Source organism: Galleria mellonella, unplaced genomic scaffold (assembly GCF_026898425.1).
Source record: "Galleria mellonella isolate WM207_F2 unplaced genomic scaffold, CSIRO_AGI_GalMel_v1 utg78, whole genome shotgun sequence".
Classification (NCBI taxonomy): domain Eukaryota; kingdom Metazoa; phylum Arthropoda; class Insecta; order Lepidoptera; family Pyralidae; genus Galleria; species Galleria mellonella.
The window spans coordinates 1,785,196-1,799,265 of record NW_026442151.1 but is presented as its reverse complement, the minus strand read 5'-3'; the positions used below and the strand labels follow the sequence as shown (position 1 = coordinate 1,799,265).

Sequence of the window (14,070 nt, the reverse complement as noted above, 5' to 3'; positions counted from 1 at the left end):
TATATATATATATATATATATATATATATATAATATATATATATATGTGATCTAATAATGATAATTATCATAATAAAAAAAAACAAATAAACATAGGTGTATATATGTATTGTACAAGGTTTTATAAATATAAATATGTATATACGAGTCTTAGATTTTATAGCTAGAGCATCGAGTGTACAAAAACAGGTCAAAATTTAATCAGCTAATTTGACGTTTGGCTGACTAAATATTTACAGATTTTTTTTTTAAATTACAAACAAAACATGCTTTTTTAGTATTAAAATTAATTAATTGGATTAAAATACTTCTCAGATGAGATTTTTTTTATATTGAATTGGGACTTTTTTTCAATAAAATATAAATATACATATGTATGTTTTGCTTTTAAATTAATATAGATGTACTAATTAAAATAATGACTGTTTTCAATTATTTAAAACCAAAAATGTATTTTATATCCTTAACGGATCAAAGTAATCAATAAAGATAAATATCTTTACGAATCATTATGCAGTGTTTATTTTGTGTATTGAAATATATTATTTAATTAAACCTTACAATACAATTTTTCCATATAGTAAGTAATAAATGTATTATTATGGTAACCCAATTCACGCACACATGGATAAAAAGTTGACCTGTTTTTAGTGACGCATTTGTGTGAAAACACTCTATCTATCTATATAATCTAAGATAAGAGTATAAAACAAAAAATCCATAAAACACTCTGGGCTTAAAACTGGCAAATTCCATTTCATTATCGAATGAAAATATAACTAACCTCCATCCATGCAACCTGCACATTACGCAAAATATGTTAGAACTAACAATTAAAAGTATTCAAGTCAGGCGATTGTATATAGAGATGGGCAATCCACCTGGGTGGGTTTAAAGTCTGGTGGGTAAAAACCGGGTGTTTTGGGTTTATTGGGTTTAAACCCCATAAACACCCAAATTTTTGGGTGTTTATGATTTTGTACTTCATCATCGTCATCTCAGCCGCAAGACGTCCACTATACTGGACATAGACAGTATTATTATGCAGCCTACAGAATAAAAAACTTTTAATTTGATTTTGAGTTTATTAAGAAAGAGATGAAAGTAAAATGTAAAACTACAGTCAATCACTGTCAGATTCAGAGTTATTACAAGCGATGAATTGTATAGGTTCGATAGGCTCTATTTCGTCTAAACTGTTATGTTCATTTACTTGCTCAATGAAAGCTTCTAAGGTATTTTCTTCATTAAACTGAATGTCCTCGCATTCAGCTTTATGTTTAAGATTCCAGTTATAACAAATGAATGAAATTTTTTCAGTTCTTTCAGTTGTAAGTCGATTTCTTTTGTTATTATGTATGTAGCCTTGGATACTAAAGGAACGCTCAGTGGCTGCCGAAGTACAGGGAGCTGATAGAATACGAATCGCTACTTTGCTTAACTCAGTGGAACCACAAATACCTTTCCACCATATTAGGGGCTCAATGCTATCTAATGAGCTCCATACAAATCCTCTGGCCCAAAAGTTTTCTTTAGCTTTATAACACGCCAAATCTGCCATTACATTTGACAAACTTAAGTGTTGGCTTAAATTGTAGATAAACTCCATACCCTTAAGTTCTTCCTCTTGAGTAAGTTCGACTCCTAGAGTCCTGGGGTCTAGAATATATGCTGCAAAATGTATTGGCCTCATTGCCATATTGCATCTTGAAGATACTGATGTTAGAATCTGCTGTTTGCTTTCTTCGCTCAATGTCGAAATCTCATTTAATGCAAAACGTATCTTAGCTTGTACATCTCTAAATGTAATGTATGTGCGATGCAAACGATTCTGGTCGCTCTCTAAGTAAAATATGCTTTCAGTGACTGGTTCCAAAATACTTATACATTCCCCTGTCTTCGTCCAGAAATCATCACTTAGAATTAAATCTTTAATATCTCTTGAAATTACCACATCTTCTCTAACTGTTAATATTTGCAAAGCTATCTTATTTGCTTTCAAACTTTTTAACGAAGTAACATGACTTCCCCATCTTGTAGCACAAGGCAATTTTAGTGTTTGTGTAGAATCTTCACCCTGCCTTGATTTTATCAACAAGGAACTTAATCGTTGACTCCTTTTAACAGTTTTTATTATATTTATGGCTTGCATAATAAACACAGTTACTTCTTGTATCTTTACAATATCTTGGCACAACAAGTTAAGGATATGTGCACAGCAACCGAGAAGAACAACATGTGGATATTTGAGTTTTGTTAATTCGAATGCCTTTTGTATATTTCTAGCGTTATCGCCAATAAGTACAAGAAACTTATTTGCTCCATACACTTTCATTACTTTTTCAACTTCTTGGCTAAGGTATTCACTAGTGTGAGGATTACTTTCTGTATTCAAACTTTTAACGTATGCAGGTTGAGGTTTTGATATAAGAAAGTTTATTATTCCTTCATTTCTTAAATTAGACCAGCCATCGCACTGAAGGTGTAAGTAACTACAAGCATTTAGTTCCTCATTTAACTCAAAACGCATTTCTCTATATATTTTATCTAAGTATTTTGTCGCTAAAGCTTTACGTGAAGGTATTTTAAATTTTGGTTGCAATTTTTCGAAAAATTGTATCCATAAAGGATGTTGCACCATCGATAATGGCGTCCCTGTTACAAATATAGCTCTCGCTAATTCTGTTTTTATATGATCATCGGTGTCTTGAAACTCAGCATTTATTGTAGTGTTAGCAGACGACGAGGGGCTTATAAAAGAATCATTTGTCTCTATCTCTGACAGTCCAGACATTTTGGTTTTGGACGAGCTATCTTTTATAAGTTTCATAGAGTCTTTTAATGTTTCTGGAGATTTTGGACAAGTGATAAGATGTTGAAGCATTTTGGCAGCATTACTGAATTTGTAGACCTTATTACAAAGCTTGCAAGAAACAGACTTGTTTGGTAAAGTACGGTAGTGCTCCCATATGCGTAAATCTTTAGGTCTCCCCATTGAACCTAAAAAAATGAACGATGATTAGTTGGTCTGACGAAAATTCAACAATAGAGTGCCTATTTTTTTACAATGATTATTTCTTGTTATTTACAATAAATTTATTAAAAAAATAATAAAATAAATACAAAAAACCTTTGTAAAATTACATCTCCTCGGAGGATTAAACGCAGACGCTAGTTTATTATCGTATTGTTCTGTATTTTTCTCAGCAACTTCTTTAATTCGATTAGGTACTTACGCATATTATGTTAAAAATAAATATCTAGTACACATCTTAGGCTATCCACCATTATTATCCAATGACGACTCTCGGCTAACTATGCACTATCATCCAAAATAAACGTGTATGGAAAATTTTATCCCAGTCGGTTGAGGATTGAGGATAATTGCATCAACATACGAACATACCTACATACTTTTATTTACATAACGCAAGCTAAATAAAAGCTTGTAATAATACATCTAATTTTAAGTTAAAATTGTTAAGTGATCATGATATAATTGTATCATTCAAAAATCCACTTACCTTTAATTATTTCTTGTTAAGTATAAATATTATTTCAAATCTGCTCCCTTAATATGCACTTTTTTACTGCTTTTCCTACCTAACACGTTACCAGGAAGTCACGTTACCAGAGTCAGAGTAATAGTGAACACGTTTGACAGTGATTGTCGTCGCCTCATATTCAGCGTCGACGAATAGGGGAATCCCCAGTCATAATGTATTGCATGCGTGGCGGTCTTACTTCAAATCCATAAACAAAGAGATAATTACAGAACTCGATACTAGATGGCGCTGTTTTTGTTTGAAGAAAGTTTGCGGGCTAAAATACATAGAATTTCATCAATGACTTCCACAAAGAACAACATTTCTGTTTTTTCTAAGTCCGTATCTCTTCCGTATATTTCATAAGATATAAGCTTGGGCTACATTGTTATGCAACGTGATTTTGTCGCTGTCTTGCTAGCAGGGTTGACAGATATACGATTTAAATCGTACTCATACTATTATTTGTCTATTTTTTAATGTACGATCGTAAAGATTATGATCGTAATTCGCACAAAAACATACGACTTTTTGGTTACCTGGCAACATTTTTATTATGAAACGAACATGCTCACATCATCAGTCACATGCAACAATTTATTGGGGATTTCCCCTTCACATCTGGCAGTCCTGCTTGCTAGAATATAGGTAAGTCAGCCACAGTTACTGACGATCGATATTTAAAGGGTATTGTTTTTGTGCTAAATATTTCATAAAAACGTTATTTAATACTTTGTGGATTATTAATTTAGTTGATAATCACTGGAAGTAAAATGGATGCTAATTTGAGAGATCAAGATCTTCGTATAAAACAGTTAATAAAAGAAAATCTACGTAAGTACTCTTTTTATACCTAGGTAGGTAAGGTATAATAAACACAAAAGGTACTTAGATCGCGTGTGTTCGAAGCATTTATTCTAATAAATTTAATTTAAAATTGTAGAAAGAAAAAAATGTCTGCCAAGCCGTAGCCGAAGCCGATCTCCAAATATATTTGGCAATAGTGAGACCCAGTGTCCAGATGATTTACCCAGCGTCGTCGCAACAAAGAAAAAAAACGAGGATAAAATAAAAGAAAATTTACTGAAAGAAGAAACAAACTGTTCTAAATGCTTAATTTATGGAGAAGAGGATAAAAGAAATGAGTATTTCGGACTGTTAGTGGCTCAAGAATTTAAATATATACGGCCATGTGTGCGAACGAGGTGTTATGAAGAAATTTTAAAGTATCTACGGGAAGCAAAAGGCCAACATGTTGATCAACTGCAACATGAAAACACTGAAAATTAATTACTTTCATTTTATTATATATAGATTTTTAAAATTTCCTGAAATATTATTAGTTAACGTTTTATTTAATATTGTAGAATTGATCAATACAATTTATAAAAATAATTTATTGGTATTACTTACATATTTTCAAAAAAATACGTAAAAACCTATTTTTTTGGGTGATTATGGGAGTTTATGGGTGTTTATTGGGTTTTTACCAAAGCACCGGGTTTAAACCCGGTGCTTTGCCCATCTGTAATTGTATAATTGCATATACATTCTTAATCTAATGCGAATTGTAAAGATTATGTGGTAACTAAATAATACTATATAGTCACAATACATACAATTTGACACTCAGACAATCGCGAATACCATTTGTTTTTAACAACAGAGCTTTAGAAATTTATTATCAATTATTATTTTAAATATACACGATTTCAAAATAATGATGTATTAAAACATATTTTGTATAAGCCTACTATAAATAAGGTTTATTTAGACCTAACTTAGTCGATAGAAAAAAAAATTATCAACGTATTTTATGTGGAGTAGGCATAAAATATTTAAACGTGAACCCGATTAATAATCGGTAGGTATTAATTTATTAGTAATCTGTAGCCATAATCAACATGATTTATTTACTGTTAAATACTTATTAAACCACATTTTTAGAGGAAAAATACTCTATATAATATAGCAGGTTAATTTATAAATATGAGAATGCAACTTTTACTGAACAAAACAGTTCAGTGGTAAAAATTAAGCAGATAACTTTATTTTATATCTGAGTATTATCTATTTGATGTAGAAATAATTTAATTTCCTTACCTTGCTTATAATATGTGGGTCTATCGCCAGAAGTAATATGAATGGACTCTTGGGATCTGAGCATAGCGCGTGGACAGCATTTAATAGTGCGAGGACCTTCTCTTGTTCGCAGCTATCCAATGCGTCCACGACGACAACTAAGCGTGTCTGTTGTCCGGTGAACGCGTCCAGACATGTCACCTACAAATTGTTTAGAAATACTAAATAAAAAAGGACAGTTGTACATGAAATTCCTATTTTTACATTATGTAGATTTTATGATAAAGTTCAGGTTTAATCATCCGATCGGTATGAATATGTGTCAGTCAGTTATTCATTGAGATAAATTAAATGACTACAGAATCTATATAATATCGATATATAATAAATTATACCAACTATTACAATTATATGAATTTTATAATAAATAAACCAATAATTTTGCAGTGAACTTTTTTAAATAGCAGGTCCATTTATAGAATCACTAAAATATGAATAAATCATTTATTAGGATTTTATGATATATAGAGTTGTCGACAGTTGCACAAGCTCTGTTTTGTCATTGCCATGTTTATCATGCTGTTCATCTTTTGTAAAATTATTCAGTTCCACTAGTATAAAATTTCCATAAAATATTGCTAAATATTTCGATTACATTACATCTGTATACCGAAAAATGCATCATTGTTTAGAAATATTGTAACAAAAAATGAAATGAACTGGATGCCCTTTATACAGGTCAATAAATGACCTAGTAAGGATAACAGTAAACATATAAGAAATAGTAACAATTTAACATGTACCTATCCTTAATGTAACACTATATATGTAACCCAAATATGGATAAAGAAATTATTATTATAAACTCTTCTATATTTGCCATATATAAAATTAACTTGTGAAAATAATAAAAAGAAAAAAAATTCAAGATGCGGGGTAAAAATACAAGTAAATGTACCAAATGCGTGAGCGCCTGCACCTCGGGTCGGAGCGCGGCGGCGGGCGCGGCCGCAGCGTGGTGCGCACGCGCCGCCGCCGCCAGGCGCGCCCGCGGGCCGCGCAGCAGCGCCGCCAGCACGCGGCCCCACGTGTACAGGTTGGCCAGCACTGCCGCGCCGCCCACCGCCGCCGCGCCCACCATCAGCCCCTGTTGAATTTCACGCCGCCTGATCGACGACGACCCGCCCTCACTGAGTCGTCGTTTTGCTATCATTCTTATAACTAGCACTAGCTGTACCCCGCGGCCTAGTCCGGGACTCCGCGTACATTCGGATACGACTTGCGTGTCAAATTAGCATATGATATCTCTATGTACTATTTTTAATCCCTTCAGTAGTTTAAGCAAGATTGAGCAATAAACATTCAAACATCATTATAAACTTTCATATTTCTATATAAACATTCATATTACATTATATATAATTAAATAAATAATATCATAAAGTAGAAATAGACCCCATACAGACACTTATTTTTCTCTGTCTATCCCGTAATCAATATGTCATGATGACAGTTATTTATACCATTACCAGAAGAAAATACCTATAGATATCACGTCACTAAACAATTTAGTTTAAATGTCTGTGTTTGGGAAAATAGCCACATAGATTCAACATTCTTACCCTTAGAAATGGCTATGGCAGAGAAATATCAGTTATCACAATAATAATATATAACTAATATTATTCGTATCTATAATTTACGGTTACCATTTTACATAAATTGGGCTGCAAATTTATTTAATTAAATATTATTTTACTATTCTGAATTGGATACATATTTTCAAATTTGGGAAATGAATATTTTTTTATTATGCAACTTAGAATGGCAAACAAGCGTCCGCTTGTTTCATCCCATCTGATGGAAAGTGGTAACCGTCGCCTATAATTTTATCTAAATATATCTATTCTAATTTGTTATGTATTATCAGTTATATTCAAAGTATCTTACTGTTGGTCCACTTCCTTGTCAGTGAGGTACATAACGAGCACGCACAGTCCCATCAGCACGCAAGTGAAGCACAACTCGAACGTTATTATGTGCGGGACACAGCACATACGGCGCCATCTGCAAATTGATTCAATGTAATAATTATCCACCCAGCTAGAGCGTATATATTTACATGGTTTTGTTTGCTCCTATTGTAATTTTCAAAATAATTATAAGTTTCAGGAAAAGCCTATGTGTAAAATTTTCAAGTATGTAAATTTGTTATTTGACTATGTTTCCACCTAACATACAATGTGAATTATTCTTATCGATTTAATTAAAGTGTTAATTAAATCGATGTGCAGAGCATTCTACCAAGTTTTACACATGTAGGTACATATATACACATTTTTTTGATAACACTGAAGTGTCAAATAAATGTATGGAAAGCGGTTACCGTAGCATGTAAACGCTTGCAATACCAGGGACGCCGATCGTGAAGAAACCTCTTTATCCCTTTTTAAAAGAACCCCATGCTATAGTTTCTTAGAGAAACTATATAGAAATTAAATTAAAAATATTTGAAAGAAGGTCACTACATAAAAAAAATTTAACCATGTGTGAATGACTAGTTTACTGTCTGGCTGATCTACTTTGGGAAACAACTGCAATATGGTATGTGTTAACATATTTCATATTTTTTTATCAAAGGAATTAAACATTACACGAAAGAATTTCTCAATTTCGTTTTTAAGGAAAATAAAAAAATATACTGACTTCCAACCGGAGGTAGAGGAGACGGGCTTGGGCCGGAAAGCCCTGGTGAGGCGCGTACAGACGCGGCCGTACTGGCATTCCAGTGCTTCGCCCAGGCTTGCTAACATCTGTACCACCATCGCCTCACCCTCCTGCCCACCGCCGCTCTTCATGCCCTCCGTGAAGTGGAACCTTAAACAATAAGGAGTTTTTGAATTATGAGTACCCGGGTCCACCAATCTACACTATACATACAAAAAACAAATCTAAAACTTATTCGAACATTTCTTTATTTCTTTTTCTGGCATAAAATAAATTGCGTATAATTATAATGTTATGCATAGCGAAGTATCATTGCCATTTTGTGAATCACGTATAATCCCGTTATTGTTGATTTAATTGAGTAAAATATATTTTATATTGTGCAATGTATTAGATATAACATAAATAAATTCGAAAGCCTATTTCTTTTAAACTTATTATATATGCTTAAAATAAATAAATAAATGACGTGCGATACCAAAACGGTTCTCGGCCTAGTATGTTAAAATATAATATTGTAGATATTTTACATTTAATATTTCGTTAATACACAGTCATACAGGAATAATATTATACCTGATAGGCGTGGCGGGTAAGGCCCTTGGATCGTTTGGACCAGGAGGATGGCAGAACACTACTTGTAGCACTAGCAGTAGGGAATTGAATCTTCGTCCCAAGGCAGATAACACTCCGCCCGCCCACCACCATTCGTACCTGGAAAAATCGTCATCCATATAATACAAATGGCCTACAAACTCTTGTTACCATAGTAATATAAATTTATTCAAAAATTACACAATTTGTAATGGTACATTAATTATTATTCTTAAAGGTGGTATATATTCGCAATACGTGCACTGAGTTGTTTTGTGTTCCAATAAAGGCAGTGCAGATTGAAGCGTAATCATATTATATTATTTGTTGTCATAATACCTACTTACCCCAAAATATTTCATAATTATGTTTGAAAAAAGTTACATACAGGTATAATCCCAGCATAGAATATGCTACCCATTTTTTTCCAGTGGGTGTCGTAAGAGACAGCTAAGAGAACTTAATGGTCTAAGAACGAGCAACAGCTTCTCTCTTAAAATATCTACAAAAGTCTAACTGCGGTTGCCAAACTGTGCCAAACACGTGTGGCAATAACTGGTAAAATCGCCATAAGTGGGCAATTTATGGCTGATTATGATGATGATGAAGTAAAAATATACTGACTTGTTCCCCAGATACCAGAGCAGGTAGAGCGCGAGGTATATGGCGAGGAAGAGCGCGAAGAGCACGGCGAGCACGGCGGCGGGCGGCGCGCCGGCCAGCGCGGCCAGCGCCGCCGCGCCCAGCGCCACGTGCCACGCGCCCCACCACACCGCCCACGACCACGACCAGCCGCTCTCCGTCCACTGGCGGGCGAAGTTCTTCATCTCCTCTGCGGGTGCCAACCATCAAATTTCTCAATCTATATCATTGTCATATCATAATTTGTATCTAAGTCAATTTATAAAGAGTAACTGCCGAGTTCCTTTGGATTCCTTTCAGATGTTTTATATATTATTCCTGCATCTTCATAGTATTTTATCATCCTTCTTATAAATATAAATGCATCAACAAAAAGATTTTTTTAACATCATTTTTGGAGTATTATATTAACCTTATATTTGTTGACTTTAAACCCACAATTATTAATTTATTTGTTTATTTCTATTTATTTTTATCTTACTATTATTATAAACGCAAAAGTTACGTATGAATGTTTGTTATTATTTTACACTTAAATGGCTGAACATAGCTGAATGAAATGTAATGTACGGGTAGATTATATGCTAATTTAACACAGGACACTTCATAATAGTATTGCGCGAGTTAGTACTTACGTGGGCAAAGCTGCGGTAAAACAGCTAATTATAAATATTATAATTTTAGATTCTTATACTCTAACTAAAGATTGAACGTTTCAACTCCCAATATAAATTAAAATGCTTTGGTTCACAACAGTAAAATTAATTAATTAACCCTGGACATGATAGCATAACATCATCTAGTAACAAACTAAATAGATCTTGCAATACGGGTACTAAACATACTGTAATGGGTATTACAAATATTGATATTGTAACAGGATCAAACTCACAATTATCAGTATGTGGTCAATTTAATATATTTAATATTTCTTAATAACAGAGATATAAAAGTCAGATTCTTATTAAGCTATCACTGAAAATTTGGCGGCAAAAAATCTCTTTTTATATTATCAATCAGAAATGTTGAAAATTGTTGCCATATCTTTAAAATAGTAGTTAATTCTTGTGTTTGTTTTGATTTTGAATTTAATATGAACACTCGATAATGTTATATTAATACAAGGCTCACCCTTAAGTTTATTGAGCAAAAACGATTTTCCCGAGCCCCATCTAGCGTAGAGGCCCACTGTGATAGGAACAGACAAGCTCGGCTCCGACAACATGTCCGCTAGCGCCGCGCTATACAACTCATAACCCAGCAAGTTCTCATTGTCTTCATTCGTGTTCAACTTGCGAGCGCCGAATATTTGGCCCAGTATCGTCTTGTTGTAGCTCATATCTATGTTGTACGGCGTTTCATTCAATTTATTCGGCTTATAAAGCAACTGGCTATGTTTTGGATTCCTAAGTAAAATTTCTACTATTTGCTGAAATAAAATAAACATAATTATTTGAAGGAGGAAGATTTGCTATTTAAGAGCTTATAATGACAAAAACAAGAACGAATAGACCCAATAATAATGTTTAAAATATAGGTACCAGGAAAAGTGTAGAATTAAAAATTTTATTTAATATAATAAAATAATGCAATTGAAATTATGAAATATAAAAAGAATTGTATATAACACTATAAACTGGAACTCGTATACACCAAACACGCGTGGTAATGTTTTCACACAAGTATGCTCCAAAAATATTCCGTAATGGAATGATGGCAATAAATACACAAAATCTTTCTTTAATCACATTTCTAATAAACTTTCTAGTTAAAAGAAATATGTATATACAATGCAATTTCTTTTTACCTTGGAGCGTGCTCGCATTGCGATGTGTAATGCGGTATCTCCGCGGTTGTCGGCAACATTGACTCTTGCTTTCCGTTCTAATAACAGCTGCACCATCTCAGCATTGCGCGACCTCACCGCGCGCATTAACGGCGTGTCACCGGTCTGATGAAAAAAAAAACGCATAACCAAATTGTACTAAAACCCAATCCTATTTATACATATGATATACGTAATAATATAAAGATTTGATGCTGCTATTGTGAATTAACATCAAGAAAACAGCTTCAAAAATTTTATTTAGTGAAATCTATAGAGAGCACTAGTTTTTGCTATGTTTACGCTACGTTTTCGTAACAAATATAATACATTCATTGCACTGGTTCAGGGTAGAATTAAGAATGACGGTATTGTCTAACCTATAGGTTTATTTTGAACGCTCAAATCCTGATAGTTTCATAATTTAAATTGAGCTACTTGACATTTACGTGTAAATTAGTACTAGAAGCAAATACAAGACTAAGGTTTTAGTTACGTGGTCTGAAGTTATCAAGTTTTAAAAATTTGTAATAATCTCCCAGGTAAATTATATAAAACCCTAGATATTCCGTCATCATGCTAGAATAATAATAACTTTTGAAAAATTTATAATTCCTGCCATATAATACTTTTCACAGGATATAATAAACAATCTGAGTAATCATAATCCACTAAACTTCAATCTCTCTATTTTTACACAACATTTAGCTGGTTAAGAATGCTATTACGACATTAAGTTTGCTATTTGTACCAATTTTATTGTGCAATACAGAATAAATAAATATACTGGTTCTTATATCTATAACATTTATCCAATAGTTGATTATTATTGATTAAACCTACGTTAGAAAACAAGAAAACTATTATACAGGTTTAGCGACCGATTAAAACCTAGTTATGCAAAACATTTGTACAAACTTTCCAAATCAATACAAACTTGTATATTCTGCGTGCTATTCTATATAGTATGGTGCAGGTGATAAACCACTAAAAACACACAAGAAAAAATTACTAAAACCTAACATTTCTAAATTATATAATTATATTTATAAAGCATATAATAATAAACACTCACTATAGTACTATGCTCGAGATCAGGATTGGATGCGAGCAACAGTTTCAGTATGGCGACATGGCCTTTCTCCACGGCGGTGTATACAGGCGTCTTCTTCTCCTTTCCGGGTAGATCTACGTCCACGTGTTTCTTCAGTAAAGCCTCTACAATGTTTTTGTGTCCGCCTTTCACTGCATGAATAAGCGGCGTGTCTTTTGAGTGATCCTAAAAATATAGGTTTACGTTGGTTAACTGATGAATAGTAATTATTTATTCATTCTTATCACCTTCACACGTAAGTTTAATTTCAAATGTACAGGTAATTAAAAATGTTTCCTTACGTATCTACTAAATAATACTTTACAATGAGATTTAGTTTAATAATAGGTTAATTTTCAAAATGTTTATTTATATTTTATTGCATAATATCTGTGTTAATTTTATCCACACAATTAACCTGCAGAATAATTATTAATATTTAATTACTAAACACATAGAATTTCCCATTGTATCGAGAATTTAATTTACATTTAATAACAGTACCCTCAGTTTACTAATCACTTATATGTAATTCAAAAAGTATCTTTCCAGGAGGAAATTCATTTTGTGGAAGTGCGAGTAAAACAAAAAAACTGGTTTTACTTCCAATTTCAGGCAAAACTCAGGGTTGCCACCCATAATAAAGTATTGGGTGTTATTTCAGGCAATTTATTTTTATAAGAACCTTAATGTATACTAAAATACTCTATTCCACAGTTTGATTTTTATAAAATACTTCTTACGTAAAATATTACAGAATACGATCAGTTTATTTGTCTATAAATTATTTTTTTTAAATATAATAAAAACATAATTTGTTCTCCACAAAAAAATCTGTGAAGCTGTATAGCAGTAGTATTTTTTCTATGATATTTAGAATAACAAACAAACTGACAAACTGACAGTCCACCTAATGGTAAGTGATAATCGGTACCTATAGACATGAACAGCACCAATTATTTGTTGAATTTTGTTCAAAAATAAATCAAACAATTATAAAAACGTAAAAAATAGCAAGAGAAACAAAAAACACTTTTTGGTGCTAAAAAATATTGTTTAAAAAAAGGTACCAATTGCAACCCTAATTGCCTAAAACATTTACATCTCTACTTGAGCAAAATATTAGTGAAATCTTTCCCTCAATACCTGTACATTGATGTAAGCGCCAGAGTTGATGAGCGCCAACGCAATATCATAGTAACCATCTTTGCATGCGATCGCAAGCGCGGTGTAACCATCCTTGTCTAAAGCATTTACATTGGGCTTATGTTCCAATAACATTTGCACAATCTCGAAGTGGTTTCCTGCGATAAAATAAAATAGCTTAGGACTATAATTGCAGGGGAAGTAGACGGAGGGGGAGAGAGCAGTCAGACAAGTATTTAACTGTTTATTAGAAAAGCTAATACAGATGATTATAAAACTTTTATAATTTGTAAAAATGATTTGCCAAGAAATTGCTAGTTGATAGTTTCTATAAAGTGATAAATACTAATTTGTTGTATGTAATTTAACACAAATAAACCAAAATTAAGGATCAAAAATGATTTACTTAAATGGTC

General features: G+C 32.7%; 2 protein-coding genes across 10 annotated transcripts in view; both read right to left on the bottom strand.

The window, feature by feature from the left end:
• Window positions 1–14,070, bottom strand: part of LOC113517377 (kinase D-interacting substrate of 220 kDa B) — a 62,153-nt gene that overhangs the window by 15,607 nt on the left and 32,476 nt on the right. For 7 of the 9 annotated variants that reach the window (XM_052901403.1, XM_052901395.1, XM_052901398.1 and 4 more), the window contains 10 exons: window positions 13,655–13,812; window positions 12,491–12,694; window positions 11,398–11,541; window positions 10,722–11,019; window positions 9,573–9,780; window positions 8,931–9,068; window positions 8,334–8,504; window positions 7,578–7,694; window positions 6,586–6,817; window positions 5,649–5,828 (listed from right to left, as the gene is read on the bottom strand). In XM_052901403.1, the coding sequence (XP_052757363.1) occupies window positions 5,649–5,828; window positions 6,586–6,817; window positions 7,578–7,694; window positions 8,334–8,504; window positions 8,931–9,068; window positions 9,573–9,780; window positions 10,722–11,019; window positions 11,398–11,541; window positions 12,491–12,694; window positions 13,655–13,812 (1,850 nt within the window). The remainder of the gene's footprint in view (window positions 1–5,648; window positions 5,829–6,585; window positions 6,818–7,577; window positions 7,695–8,333; window positions 8,505–8,930; window positions 9,069–9,572; window positions 9,781–10,721; window positions 11,020–11,397; window positions 11,542–12,490; window positions 12,695–13,654; window positions 13,813–14,070) is intronic. The other 2 variants (XM_052901396.1, XM_052901397.1) reach the window with 1 other exon arrangement.
• LOC128202168 (uncharacterized) lies at window positions 106–5,639 on the bottom strand. Its single transcript, XM_052901406.1, has 2 exons — window positions 3,525–5,639; window positions 106–3,000 (listed from the first exon to the last, which is right to left on the bottom strand). Exon 2 carries the CDS (start codon window positions 2,993–2,995, stop codon window positions 1,124–1,126), a length of 1,872 nt encoding a protein of 623 aa, XP_052757366.1. The 5' UTR covers window positions 2,996–3,000; window positions 3,525–5,639; the 3' UTR covers window positions 106–1,123.